Below are 15,477 nucleotides of genomic sequence, written 5' to 3'. Positions count from 1 at the left end.
ATTCCCTCTGCTCATCCATGCAGCTGAATGCTACACGTGCATCTATGGAAAAAAATGTATATAAAGTAATGTGATATAATGTATTGCTACCAAATAAGTGAGCATTTATTCAACACAGAAAATTAAATGATAGCAGAAAACTGTATGAATGACTTAATACTACATTCCAGAAATGCTGTTTTCTATTATTTATTTTTTTTACCAGGAAGGCTTCTATCCATCAGTGTGACCTTGGAACACGAACACAAAAATAAAGAGGCATAGTCTAATTAAAGCTTGTGAGTGTGCGCTACCCAGAGGTATGCCTGATATCTTGTAATGTGTCCTCTATTTTCCATAAAAAGGCAAAAGTAAAAAGCCATGGAATGGTTTATACTGTGTGGGTAGCATCCCAGAGCATGGAACTGCCCTTTATTTTCAAATACTGCCAACACTGAAATAAAGCAAATAACAAAATAATGAATAATAATTTTATTTTAATACAATTAATTATGGTAAAATCCACAACTGTTAAATATTTTGAATCAGACTTTTAAATGCTTGAGTTGAATTATTTATAAGCTTAAGTACCAACAACCACTGTAATTAGGTAATTTCTACATTGAAAAAAATTCCTAGCACGCGCCCTTCATTACCATCCTTTATGCTTTGGTGTCAGGAATCTAGGGATTATGCATTTAAAGATTTTTTTTTGCTGTCAAAAATGATCAAAGACTTTAAAACCACTAGAATTTAGATTTTAACCATTTGGTTAAATGGGCGTAGTGAAAAAAAGATCAGGTAACATAATCAATTAATAAATCTCAGACATAGCAGCACATTTCTTAGTAACAGCCCATGATAAGTTATATTATATTTAGCAATATCCAATGGCAGGCATAGAACATACCTACTCTGAATATACCTTAAGCAAACCAGCTATTTGGTGTAGCTGCCCTATAATACACATACTAGCCATGTTTAATAATAATAAAAACCCTAGTATGTTTTATCCACCAAATGTGTTACAAAAAATGCAGACATTAATATACAGCAACTGACAAAAATGTACAAGTTATGTTATAAAATGATATGCAACATCCAAACCAAAAACTATAACATTTATTAGAATACAGTGTCAAAATGATGCATTAATAATGGAATAGAAAAGTATAATATATTGCGATATATTAAATCTTTTATAAAATCTACGTGCATTATGTGTCAGTGTGCCAGTTGCCTGGTTTTAGACATTAAATTACTTATGGTAAGAGGGCTATGATAAATCCTTGGTCCCAATCATAGTAATTTTCTTAATCAATGGTTTAGAAGCAGGCATTTAAAAATCTATTCTAGGGCTTAAATACTTAAAATAGAGGTCTGATGTGTATTAATTGTACTTAATACTGTAATTTTACTTGGCTTGTTTTTATTTTGCAACTATTTACAAGCAGATTAACCAGTAAGCACTTTATATACTGTCTTTTAAATCTTTGTGAGTTAAGAATGAAATGGAATAAAATAAGACATCTTGTTTTGGCAATGGATGGTATTCACTTTAGATTTTAGCCTTTTGCGTTTTCTGACCTCCCCACTTATGAACTACATTTTTGTTATAGGGCTTTGTAATGGGAGGTCTGTCTGACTGGCAGTGGTGGTGTATAGCAATAAAATGGTGCATTCCAATAAAACAAGGATTTATTCATCAATATGACAATGTAAATTATAAGAAATTATATTGAGCTATTTTGAACTTGTCAAAAGTTGTGTTCCCCTAACACATACAAATTAATTTCATTCCATTTATGTATCAAACAGTAAAGATTTACAAAATTACTTCAAGTATTCTTTATATCACAGTGAAATGTTATGAATAATGAAATTTCTTGAATGAAAAAGGCAAAAACATTCCAAATTAAAATTCACACAAAATGCTTCAACGCATTTCCTTCATGTATTATGAATAGAAAGATTATTTGTAAAAAGTTATAAAAATTAAAATAAATTACATATTTAAGAACACTTTCTTTTCAAAGTGTTATATAAAAATTCAGATACTCTAAATCCTTATGAGGAGAAAGAAAAAAAGAAAAAAGACACGAGTGCTGGAGGTCTCTTCCCCTTGTATGATGAGCTTGTAGAATAGTCTTATTTTCATTGTTTATTAAAACGTTTAGCTCAAGAACCTAGTCAGTAGACCCAGCTAATTGGAACCCATTGCTGCTCCGTCCTTAATTTCTCAACAGCCTCCTGCAGTTTCTCAAAGGCTTTGTCTAGGTTATCATTTACAATAGTCAGGTCAAAGTAGTGGTTGTATGCTCTCATAACCCGAGCACTCTCGTCAACTGTTTTTTTGAGATCTGTATCCTGTTAAAGACGAAAGGAGAAAGATTATAAAAATTACAAGTTTAATTAAGTAAATTTAGATTAATTTAATTTAACCTTTCAAGTCACCCACGTAGTATTTATAAAGAGAGATAAATATATAAATATAGAGGCTGCTCTCCAGTTTCAAGTGTTCATTAGTTTTGCTCAGACAATAACACAAAATAGAATGATGGTAAAAAGATTTACACTTATTGATAAACACATTTATTGATACTTAAAGTGATGTGTGTATGTATGTATATATATATATATATATATATATTATTTTTTTAAAGTCTAAAGGGCACTCACAGAACTTATCCAAGTATCCAAAAGTATTTAGTCAACATTTTGGTTACACAGTTAAAGGGACAGTATACAATATAACTGCATGTAATAGACACTACTGTAAAGAATAATATACACAGATACTGATGTAAAAAACAGAATTTATGTTTACCTGATAAATTACTTTCTCCAACGGTGTGTCCGGTCCACGGCGTCATCCTTACTTGTGGGATATTCTCTTCCCCAACAGGAAATGGCAAAGAGCCCAGCAAAGCTGGTCACATGATCCCTCCTAGGCTCCGCCTACCCCAGTCATTCGACCGACGTAAAGGAGGAATATTTGCATAGGAGAAACCATATGATACCGTGGTGACTGTAGTTAAAGAAAATAAATTATCAGACCTGATTAAAAAACCAGGGCGGGCCGTGGACCGGACACACCGTTGGAGAAAGTAATTTATCAGGTAAACATAAATTCTGTTTTCTCCAACATAGGTGTGTCCGGTCCACGGCGTCATCCTTACTTGTGGGAACCAATACCAAAGCTTTAGGACACGGATGAAGGGAGGGAGCAAATCAGGTCACCTAAATGGAAGGCACCACGGCTTGCAAAACCTTTCTCCCAAAAATAGCCTCAGAAGAAGCAAAAGTATCAAACTTGTAAAATTTGGTAAAAGTGTGCAGTGAAGACCAAGTCGCTGCCCTACATATCTGATCAACAGAAGCCTCGTTCTTGAAGGCCCATGTGGAAGCCACAGCCCTAGTGGAATGAGCTGTGATTCTTTCAGGAGGCTGCCGTCCGGCAGTCTCATAAGCCAATCTGATGATGCTTTTAATCCAAAAAGAGAGAGAGGTAGAAGTTGCTTTTTGACCTCTCCTTTTACCAGAATAAACAACAAACAAGGAAGATGTTTGTCTAAAATCCTTTGTAGCATCTAAATAGAATTTTAGAGCGCGAACAACATCCAAATTGTGCAACAAACGTTCCTTCTTTGAAACTGGATTCGGACACAAAGAAGGCACGACTATCTCCTGGTTAATGTTTTTGTTAGAAACAACTTTCGGAAGAAAACCAGGTTTAGTACGTAAAACCACCTTATCTGCATGGAAAACCAGATAAGGAGGAGAACACTGCAGAGCAGATAATTCTGAAACTCTTCTAGCAGAAGAAATTGCAACCAAAAACAAAACTTTCCAAGATAATAACTTAATATCAACGGAATGCAAGGGTTCAAACGGAACCCCCTGAAGAACTGAAAGAACTAAGTTGAGACTCCAAGGAGGAGTCAAAGGTTTGTAAACAGGCTTGATTCTAACCAGAGCCTGAACAAAGGCTTGAACATCTGGCACAGCTGCCAGCTTTTTGTGAAGTAACACAGACAAGGCAGAAATCTGTCCCTTCAAGGAACTTGCCGATAATCCTTTCTCCAATCCTTCTTGAAGAAAGGATAGAATCTTAGGAATCTTTACCTTGTTCCAAGGGAATCCTTTAGATTCACACCAACAGATATATTTTTTCCATATTTTGTGGTAAATTTTTCTAGTTACAGGCTTTCTGGCCTGAACAAGAGTATCAATAACAGAATCTGAGAACCCTCGTTTTGATAAGATCAAGCGTTCAATCTCCAAGCAGTCAGCTGGAGTGAGACCAGATTCGGATGTTCGAACGGACCTTGAACAAGAAGGTCTCGTCTCAAAGGTAGCTTCCATGGTGGAGCCGATGACATATTCACCAGATCTGCATACCAAGTCCTGCGTGGCCACGCAGGAGCTATCAAGATCACCGACGCCCTCTCCTGATTGATCCTGGCTACCAGCCTGGGGATGAGAGGAAACGGCGGGAATACATAAGCTAGTTTGAAGGTCCAAGGTGCTACTAGTGCATCTACTAGAGTCGCCTTGGGATCCCTGGATCTGGACCCGTAGCAAGGAACCTTGAAGTTCTGACGAGAGGCCATCAGATCCATGTCTGGAATGCCCCACAATTGAGTAATTTGGGCAAAGATTTCCGGATGGAGTTCCCACTCCCCCGGATGTAATGTCTGACGACTCAGAAAATCCGTTTCCCAATTTTCCACTCCTGGAATGTGGATTGCAGACAGGTGGCAGGAGTGAGTCTCCGCCCATTGAATGATTTTGGTCACTTCTTCCATCGCCAGGGAACTCCTTGTTCCCCCCTGATGGTTGATGTACGCAACAGTCGTCATGTTGTCTGATTGAAACCGTATGAACTTGGCCTTTGCTAGCTGAGGCCAAGCCTTGAGAGCATTGAATATCGCTCTCAGTTCCAGAATATTTATCGGTAGAAGAGATTCTTCCCGAGACCAAAGACCCTGAGCTTTCAGGGGTCCCCAGACCGCGCCCCAGCCCATCAGACTGGCGTCGGTCGTGACAATGACCCACTCTGGTCTGCGGAAGGTCATCCCTTGTGACAGGTTGTCCAGGGACAGCCACCAACGGAGTGAGTCTCTGGTCCTCTGATTTACTTGAATCGTCGGAGACAAGTCTGTATAGTCCCCATTCCACTGACTGAGCATGCACAGTTGTAATGGCCTTAGATGAATGCGCGCAAAAGGAACTATGTCCATTGCCGCTACCATCAAACCTATTACTTCCATGCACTGCACTATGGAAGGAAGAGGAACGGAATGAAGTGTTTGACAAGAGTTTAGAAGTTTTGTTTTTCTGGCCTCTGTCAGAAAAATCCTCATTTCTAAGGAGTCTATTATTGTTCCCAAGAAGGGAACCCTTGTTGACGGAGATAGAGAACTCTTTTCTACGTTCACTTTCCATCCGTGAGATCTGAGAAAGGCCAGGACTATGTCCGTGTGAGCCTTTGCTTGAGGAAGGGACGACGCTTGAATCAGAATGTCGTCCAAGTAAGGTACTACTGCAATGCCCCTTGGTCTTAGTACCGCTAGAAGGGACCCTAGTACCTTTGTGAAAATCCTTGGAGCAGTGGCTAATCCGAAAGGAAGTGCCACGAACTGGTAATGCTTGTCCAGGAATGCGAACCTTAGGAACCGATGATGTTCCTTGTGGATAGGAATATGTAGATACGCATCCTTTAAATCCACCGTGGTCATGAATTGACCTTCCTGGATGGAAGGAAGAATTGTTCGAATAGTTTCCATTTTGAACGATGGAACCTTGAGAAACTTGTTTAGGATCTTGAGATCCAAGATTGGTCTGAACGTTCCCTCTTTTTTGGGAACTACGAACAGATTGGAGTAGAACCCCATCCCTTGTTCTCCTAATGGAACAGGATGAATCACTCCCATTTTTAACAGGTCTTCTACACAATGTAAGAATGCCTGTCTCTTTATGTGGTCTAAAGACAATTGAGACCTGTGGAACCTCCCCCTTGGGGGAGGCCCCTTGAATTCCAGAAGATAACCTTGGGAGACTATTTCTAGTGCCCAAGGATCCAGAACATCTCTTGCCCAAGCCTGAGCGAAGAGAGAGAGTCTGCCCCCCACCAGATCCGGTCCCGGATCGGGGGCCAACATTTCATGCTGTCTTGGTAGCAGTGGCAGGCTTCTTGGCCTGCTTTCCCTTGTTCCAGCCTTGCATTGGTCTCCAGGCTGGCTTGGCTTGAGAAGTATTACCCTCTTGCTTAGAGGACGTAGCACTTGGGGCTGGTCCGTTTCTACGAAAGGGACGAAAATTAGGTTTATTTTTGGCCTTGAAAGACCTATCCTGAGGAAGGGCGTGGCCCTTACCCCCAGTGATATCAGAGATAATCTCTTTCAAGTCAGGGCCAAACAGCGTTTTCCCCTTGAAAGGAATGTTAAGCAATTTGTTCTTGGAAGACGCATCCGCTGACCAAGATTTCAACCAAAGCGCTCTGCGCGCCACAATAGCAAACCCAGAATTTTTCGCCGCTAACCTAGCCAATTGCAAAGTGGCGTCTAGGGTGAAAGAATTAGCCAATTTGAGAGCACGGATTCTGTCCATAATCTCCTCATAAGGAGGAGAATCACTATCGATCGCCTTTTCTAGCTCATCGAACCAGAAACACGCGGCTGTAGTGACAGGGACAATGCATGAAATTGGTTGTAGAAGGTAACCTTGCTGAACAAACATCTTTTTAAGCAAACCTTCTAATTTTTTATCCATAGGATCTTTGAAAGCACAACTATCTTCTATGGGTATAGTGGTGCGTTTGTTTAAAGTAGAAACCGCCCCCTCGACCTTGGGGACTGTCTGCCATAAGTCCTTTCTGGGGTCGACCATGGGAAACAATTTTTTAAATATGGGGGGAGGGACGAAAGGTATACCGGGCCTTTCCCATTCTTTATTTACAATGTCCGCCACCCGCTTGGGTATAGGAAAAGCTTCTGGGGGCCCCGGGACCTCTAGGAACTTGTCCATTTTACATAGTTTCTCTGGGATGATCAAATTCTCACAATCATCCAGAGTGGATAACACCTCCTTAAGCAGAGCGCGGAGATGTTCCAACTTAAATTTAAATGAAATCACATCGGGTTCAGCTTGTTGAGAAATTTTCCCTGAATCTGAAATTTCTCCCTCAGACAAAACCTCCCTGGCCCCCTCAGACTGGTGTAGGGGCATATCAGAACCATTATCATCAGCGTCCTCATGCTCTTCAGTATCTAAAACAGAGCAGTCGCGCTTACGCTGATAAGTGGGCATTTTGGCTAAAATGTTTTTGATAGAATTATCCATTACAGCCGTTAATTGTTGCATAGTAAGGAGTATTGGCGCGCTAGATGTACTAGGGGCCTCCTGAGTGGGCAAGACTGGTGTAGACGAAGGAGGGAATGATGCAGTACCATGCTTACTCCCCTCACTTGAGGAATCATCTTGGGCATCATTTTCAGTGTCACCTAAATCACATCTATTTAAATGAGAAGGAACCTTGGCTTCCCCACATTCAGAACACAGTCTATCTGGTAGTTCAGACATGTTAAACAGGCATAAACTTGAAAACAAAGTACAAAAAACGTTTTAAAATAAAACCGTTACTGTCACTTTAAATTTTAAACTGAACACACTTTATTACTGCAATTGCGAAAAAGTATGAAGGAATTGTTCAAAATTCACCAAAATTTCACCACAATGTATTAAAGCCTTAAAAGTATTGCACACCAAATTTGGAAGCTTTAACCCTTAAAATAACGGAACCGGAGCTGTTTTTATCTTTAACCCCTTTACAGTCCCTGGTATCTGCTTTGCTGAGACCCAACCAAGCCCAAAGGGGAATACGATACCAAATGACGCCTTCAGAAAGTCTTTTTTATGTATCAGAGCTCCTCACACATGCGACTGCATGTCATGCTTCTCAAAAACAAGTGCGCAATACCGGCGCGAAAATGAGGCTCTGCCTATGATTAGGGAAAGCCCCTAGAGAATAAGGTGTCTAAAACAGTGCCTGCCGATATTATTTTACAAAAATACCCAGATTAAATGATTCCTCAAGGCTAAATATGTTATATATGAATCAATTTAGCCCAGAAAATGTCAACAGTCTTAACAAGCCCTTGTGAAGCCCTTATTTACTCTGTAATAAAAATGGCTTACCGGATCCCATAGGGAAAATGACAGCTTCCAGCATTACATCGTCTTGTTAGAATGTGTCATACCTCAAGCAGCAAAAGTCTGCTCACTGTTCCCCCAACTGAAGTTAATTCCTCTCAACAGTCCTGTGTGGAACAGCCATCGATTTTAGTAACGGTTGCTAAAATCATTTTCCTCTTACAAACAGAAATCTTCATCTCTTTTCTGTTTCAGAGTAAATAGTACATACCAGCACTATTTTAAAATAACAAACTCTTGATTGAATAATAAAAACTACAGTTAAACACTAAAAAACTCTAAGCCATCTCCGTGGAGATGTTGCCTGTACAACGGCAAAGAGAATGACTAGGGTAGGCGGAGCCTAGGAGGGATCATGTGACCAGCTTTGCTGGGCTCTTTGCCATTTCCTGTTGGGGAAGAGAATATCCCACAAGTAAGGATGACGCCGTGGACCGGACACACCTATGTTGGAGAAATCCAGTATAAAACCGTTTAAAAATTACTTAGAAGCTTCAAGTTTAGCTCTGTTTATAAGGTTACTGGAACACCCACCTCAAGTGGGAAATAGCAGACACCCCCCCCCCCTTCCTTTGCATATGAAAAGACTCTTTACACAAACAGGAGCAAGCTGGAGTAGGTAGCTGACGGTATTCTCCTAAAACTTTGGGGCTTGGTTAGGAGTCTGAAAATCAGAGCAATGTTATTTAAAAATAAGCAAAACTATCCATTTAAAAAACAAACAAAAACTGTATGGGCTATATAAATGGATCATCTACAAAACATTTATGCAAAGAAAAACCTAGTTTCTAATGTCTCTTAAAGCTATTATCAAGACATTATTTTTATATTTTGCCTAGCGTGTACAAGAGAGAGAAGGGAGACAGAGGAGAGAAAGATGGGTCTATAGGAACCACTGTTCCCTCTAAGGCCAGTTTTGTGAGCGGTCAGGCAGTGAAACCCCAACAAAGACTCCCCTTTTCCAATACTTGTCCTCCAAAAATCCAACAAACTATTTCCAGAAAAGAACAAACGAAAAGCACAGCAAACATTTTTATAATAGTTTAATACCAAAAAATAACTATCAATAACACTTCAAGATAGAAAAGTGCCTAGTTAAAAAGCATATGTAACTATCCAACCGGTGAATCAATTTTAATATGGGCCACTTTTTCTAGTTAAATTTTTCTTTAAGCAGATTTGATTTTTAGATCCTCTCAATGTCCTTTATATATCCAAGGAACATCTTAGTATATTTTCCAAAATTATATATCCTATTACTCCGTTTTTAAGGAAGGACCATCACCATTCCACATTCAAGTTGCATTAAATACAGATTGCAGTGTCCCACATATACCCATAGAGTGTGTACCATGTGGTGTAAGCACTTCTTGATGAGGCAGGTATGTAACCCCCCCACCCACCCTGTGTGCGGCACAAAGTTATGCACTGCATTATAGCTTAAAACAAAGCTTGGTCATTCACTTATACCTTTTCAGTTACTGGTCTAGAAAAGATTTATATTAATGGACCCTGTGCGCTATAAGCTCAGTAACGACCAACAACAGAAAAGCTATGGATCTGTTTTTCCGAGGTCGTAAATGGTATGTACAACTAAGGCCAGTAGCTGGAAAGGTATGCACTTAGTTAAAAGGGACATAAAACCCCAAATTTTTCTTTCATGATTCAGATAAAGAATACAAATTTAAAAAGTTTCCAATTTACTTCTATTATCAGATTTGCTTTGTTCTCATGTTATTATATGTTCAAGAGATCTAGATAGGTAGTGTGCACTGCATGACAGGAAATAGTGCTGCCATCTAGTGCTCTTGCTAATGTATAACATTGTTGCAAAACTGGTACCATATAGTGCATACACACACATATATACATACAAACACATATATATATATATATATATATATATATATATATATATATATATATATATATAAAACATATAGATAGATAGATAGTTTGGATCAGCAATTTCATTTTGATCTATCAAATAACTGAAGGAAACAGTAATATTTCAGTAGTAAAATGAGCTTTATTGGATTAACAGAAAATTAGCAATATGCATCAAAACAAAATTAGACAGGTGCATACATTTGGGGACCACAACAGAAATATTGCATCAATATTTAGTAGAGCCTCCTTTAGCAGAAATAACAGCCTCTAGACGCTTCATATAGCCTGTAATGAGTGTCTGGATTCTGGATGAAGGTATTTTGGACCATTTCTCCTTGCAAAACATCTCCAGTTCAGTTAGGTTTGATGGTTGCCGAGAATGGACAGCCTTCTTCAAATCACCCCACAATCTGAGGGCACCACAGACCCTAATCTGAGGGTACCACAGCCTGCAAAACCTTTCTCCCGAAGGCTGCTTCAGCAGAAGCAAAAACATCAAACTTGTAAACATTTTGGAAAAAGTATGTAAGGAGAACCAGATAGCCGCCTTACAAATCCGATCCATAGAGGCCTCATTTTTGAAGGCTCAAGAGGAAACCACTGCTCTTGTAGAATGAGCCGTAATCCTCAGAGGAGGCTTATGTCCCGCCGGATGACACTCAGACAAAAGGATAAGGAAGTTGAAGAGGCCCTCAGACCCCTACGCTTCCCGGAAAAGAGAACAAAAAGAGAAAGAGGTTTGTCTAACTTCCTATGTGGCCCGAAGATAGAACTTCAAGGCACAAACTACATCCAGACAACAAGGGAAGGCACCCGGTCTCCAACAATCACAGGACACTTGGAACAGGACCAGGACACTTGGAACAGGACCAGGACACTCGCATCAAGTAAAAGCAATAATAGTTTATTTGACATCAAAAGGTAAAAAACATATCACATCCAGGAACATGGTCAGTGAGGCTTAGGTCAAACATGTTTCGTATAAACATACTGTACTTTATCAATGACCACCTATGACTACAAACTACATCCAGAATAAATTGGAAACATTCCTTCGACGAAGAAGGATAAGGACATAAGAAAGGAACCACAATCTCTTGATTGATGTTGCGAATTGACACAACCTTAGGAAGAAATCTAACTTGGTTCGTAGAACAGTCTTATCGGCATGAAAAGCCAGATAAGGAGGGATGCATTGCAAGGCAACAACCACAGATATTCTGCGCGCAAAAGCAATAGCCAGTAGAAAAGGAACCTTCCAAGACAACAATTTAATGTCCACTTCATGCATAGGCTCCAACGGAACCCATTGCAAAACCTTAAGGACAAGATTTAAACTCCAAGGAGGAGCCTTAGATCTAAACATAGGTCTGATCCCAGCAGAGCCTTAACAAATGGCTGCACATCTGGTAGCTCTGCAAACCTCTTGTGCAGTAACACAGATAGGGCTGAAAACTGTCCCGTTATGGGACTTAGCAGAAAAGCTCTTCTCTAGTTCATCCTGGAGAACAGAATAAGTAAGTCCTCCACACCTTATGATAGATGCAACGAGCAACCAGTTTACGAGCTTGAATGAGAATATAAAAAACTCTCTCAGTAAACCCTCTCTTGGCTAGGACTAAGCGTTCAATCTCCACACAGTCAGCCTTAAAGAATCTAGACATTGATGAACAAAGAGACCTTGATCAGCAGATCCCTGCGACAAGGTAACTTCCACGGAGGAGATGATGACATTCCCACTAGATCCGCGAACCATATCCTTTGCGGCCAAGACGGAGAGGTCAGTATCCCTGATGCCTGCTTGACTCGAGCCACTACACTAGGAAGTAGTGGTAACGGTTGGAAAGGATAAATCAGATCAAACCTCCAAGGCACCGCTAATGCATCTGTTAGCTCCGCCTGAGGATCCCTGTACCTCGACCCCTATCTGGGTAGCTTGGTATTGAGACGTTATAAGATCTTCCTCTAGGCAAATCTCTGCAAACATTCAGGATGGAGAGACCATTCTCCCTGATGGAAGGATAGTCTGCTAAGAAAATCCGCTTCCCAGTTGTCCACACCTGGAATGTGTATTGCTGACAGCGAACAAATGCGGGTCTCCCCCACACCAGAATCTGAGATACTTCCCTCAACACTAGGGAGCATCTCGTTCCCCCCTGATGGTTGATGTAAGCCACCGAGGATATATTGCTTGATTGGAATCTGATTAACTGGGACGAACCCAGCAGAGGCCAAGCCTTCAGAGCATTGTATATTGCCCAAAGATCCAAAATGAGATCAGGAGGGAGCTTTGCCTCCTGAGACCAGAGGCCCTATGCCTTCCTGGCACACCAAACAGCTCCCCATCCTGAAAGACTTGCAACCGTAGTCACAATCACCCAGGATGGTCTTGAGACAGACATCCCTCAGGACAAGTGATCCCGACAAAACCACCAAGAGAGACAATTCTCTCGATTGGTTGTCCAGAGAAATATGTTGAGACAGATCCGAATGATCGCCGTTTCACTAGTTCAGCATGCGCAGTTGCAACAGTCTGAAGTGAAACCTGGCAAAGGAAATGATGTCCAAGCTGGACACCATGAGACCAATCACCTCCATACACCGAGTCACAGATGGCCTTAAGGAGATCTGGAGGGCAAGACATGTTGAAGCTAGCTTGCAACATCACCGGTCTGTTAGAAATATTCTCATGTCTATGGAGACTATTATATTACCAGAGAATTCTACCCTGATACTTGATACAAGAGAACTCTCTCTAGATTATCTGCCATCCATGGGATCGAAGAAGACAGAGGAGATATTCCTAACGGTCCAATTTTCCAAAAAAAATCTTTAGCTAGACCAAACGGAAAGGCAATAACTGGAAGTGCTGGTCCAGGAATGCAAACCTTAGGAACTGGAAGTGGTCCTTGAGGATTGGTATGTGAAGGGAGCATCCTTCAGATCTATCGTGGTCATGAAATACCCCTCTCAAACGAGGGAAAGAGTGGACCTTATTGTCTCAATCTTAAATGAGGGGACATTTAAAAACCTGCTTTAGCACTTTAGGCCCAGAATCGGACGGAAAGTTCCCTCCTTCTTAGGGACCATGAAAGGTTTGAATAGTATCCCAAACCTCTCACTGCGATAGGCACCGGGACAATAACTCCTAGAGGACAGATCCCGTACACACGCCAGAAAGGCTTCCCCCCTTTCTGATCAGGAAGACAGGAGGAATCTGCCCTTGGGTGGCTGAGACTTAAACCTATCTTGTAACTCTGAGCTATGACCTCCAGGACCCATGGATCCTGCACGTCCCTGAACCAAGCGACTGAAAAGAGTGACATACTTCCCCCTACACAATCCAGAAGAGGACTGGGGACCGCCCATTCATGCCAACGTTGACGTGCTTCTTGCTCTACTTGGATTTATTCCAGGACTTTGACGGCTTCCAAGAGCTCTTGGTTTGCTCCGGCTTAGCGGAGGACTGCTGACATGGGCTTCATCAGAACAAAAATCTTCCCTTTGATTAGTTCATATACTCTTGCGGTAGGAGGGAACACTTGCTCCCTGAGACTGTGGAGATAATTGAGTCCAGGCCTGGACCAGACAAAATCATTCCCTTAAAGGAGGGAAGATGTCTAGACTTAGAAGTCATATCCGCAGTGTCAGGGTACCTGTAAATAACGTGAAATATGCTACAGATGTATCAGATATTTGATATTTCATTTTGTAGCTAAACATCCAGGATGAGATGGTTTTCACTGTGTGTAATTTAGCCCCCACTTCTTTTGAATACACAAAATGCAGCACAGGCCTGTGTCCCAATTCATCAAAAGAAATTGTTTTCAAAGTAATCTTAGAGGAGACATTTGGTCAATTTAAACTTAGTCACTTCAAACAAAGACAGATTGTTTCAAAAATATAGTATAGCTGTATATTCCAGTTCTTAGATCAGACATAAGATACGCTCATCTTAATTGAGATAGCATTTAAGCTATTTCAAAGGGAAGACATCTATCTCATTGCCTGGATTACAAGAATCCCTAGAGTGACAGAGACAGTGTCTGGAACTTTTCGTTTGAAGCTTAATGGGATGCAAAGACTAATTATAACTGCTGATGTTTGAATATACGAAGCTCAGACATACGTCCTGGGGAGGATAACACACAGCAAAAGCACATGGCTTGCATTATAACTTTAAATTTCACTGTTTAAAATATAACTTGCATTTAGATTTCAGTAAAACATACCTTAGACTGTATTAAAAAAAAAAAAATATATATATATATAGATATATATATATATATGGACATGGGAAATATAATTCAGATTTGTAATAGATTAAATAACAATCGTAATAATCCCATTTTTGAAATGTATATAACATTGTCTTTCTATCTTCCAGATGGGGCTAAAATATGATAAATACAGGATTGCCTGCTTGGGATGACTTAAGTCATGTCATATGGTTATGTAGTAAATGTTTATGAAACTTTAAATACATCTCTTAAAAATATAATAAGATGGATGTATAGGAATTACTTTGATGTAATATGATGTTAAAAACATACTGTGTTTGATATTGGAGTAATCAGAAAATTGACATGATGATATCCTGTCTGGAATTCAGATTGTAAGTGATTGATGCAAGAGGTTATGATGGTTTAAATCATTTTTATAAGAATATTTGGAATGTAGCAGTGAGTAATGGTGGGACTGTATTTGTTGGTTGTCTGCTGCCCCCTAGGGGATTTGAATGGTATGAAAGGCAAATGAATTTTCTATTAGGAAAAAATACAAAGCCAATGAGGGAGCGTTCCCCAAAATGAACCAATGAGAAGGGACAAGCTACTGTGGGCGTAACCGAAAAAGATTACCAATGATTATATACAGGAAAGCTAAATTAAAGAAAGGAGAGTTTTTCTTTGATTTGCTTACACTGGTGATTGATAACTGGCGGCCATACTTTGGAACACCATAACTTAAGCAAGGAGCTGAAACTAACCTTGATCTATGCAATAACTTTTCTTCAAATGAGGTGATCTGAAAATATTTGGAAAAGATTGAACTACAAATTGGCTCAAACTGGTGATGTATGAATGTTCTAATTTGTGATATCTAAATCAAAAGTATTTGGTAGTCATAACAAATTGCAGTTCAGCAATTTTAAAAAGGTACTTTATATTTTAGACTCATATCCACAGTCCTGGGTAGTTTAAAACTAGTCTTTTGTTTGCTAAATAATTTACAGTTGCAGCCACACACACACACACACACATATACATATATATATATATATATATATATATATATATATATATTAGAATTTACTTTATTGCTGCTAAAGAATTTGTTTCAGCTTAGATAAATTGGCATAGGAGTTGGTTGTTTGCACAAATAATATATACAATT

General features: G+C 39.8%; 1 protein-coding gene across 1 annotated transcript in view; it reads right to left on the bottom strand.

Moving 5' to 3' along the window:
• Positions 1-456: 456 nt before the first annotated feature.
• Positions 457-15,477, bottom strand: part of PALS2 (protein associated with LIN7 2, MAGUK p55 family member) — a 455,393-nt gene continuing 440,372 nt past the window's right edge. Inside the window, exon 12 of the mRNA XM_053714151.1 lies at positions 457-2,346. Coding sequence (XP_053570126.1) covers positions 2,170-2,346 — 177 coding nt within the window. The 3' untranslated portion in view covers positions 457-2,169. The remainder of the gene's footprint in view (positions 2,347-15,477) is intronic.

The sequence above is a fragment of the Bombina bombina genome, chromosome 5 (assembly GCF_027579735.1).
Source record: "Bombina bombina isolate aBomBom1 chromosome 5, aBomBom1.pri, whole genome shotgun sequence".
In the NCBI taxonomy this organism is placed as follows: domain Eukaryota; kingdom Metazoa; phylum Chordata; class Amphibia; order Anura; family Bombinatoridae; genus Bombina; species Bombina bombina.
This window is presented reverse-complemented; position numbering and strand designations above follow the sequence as displayed.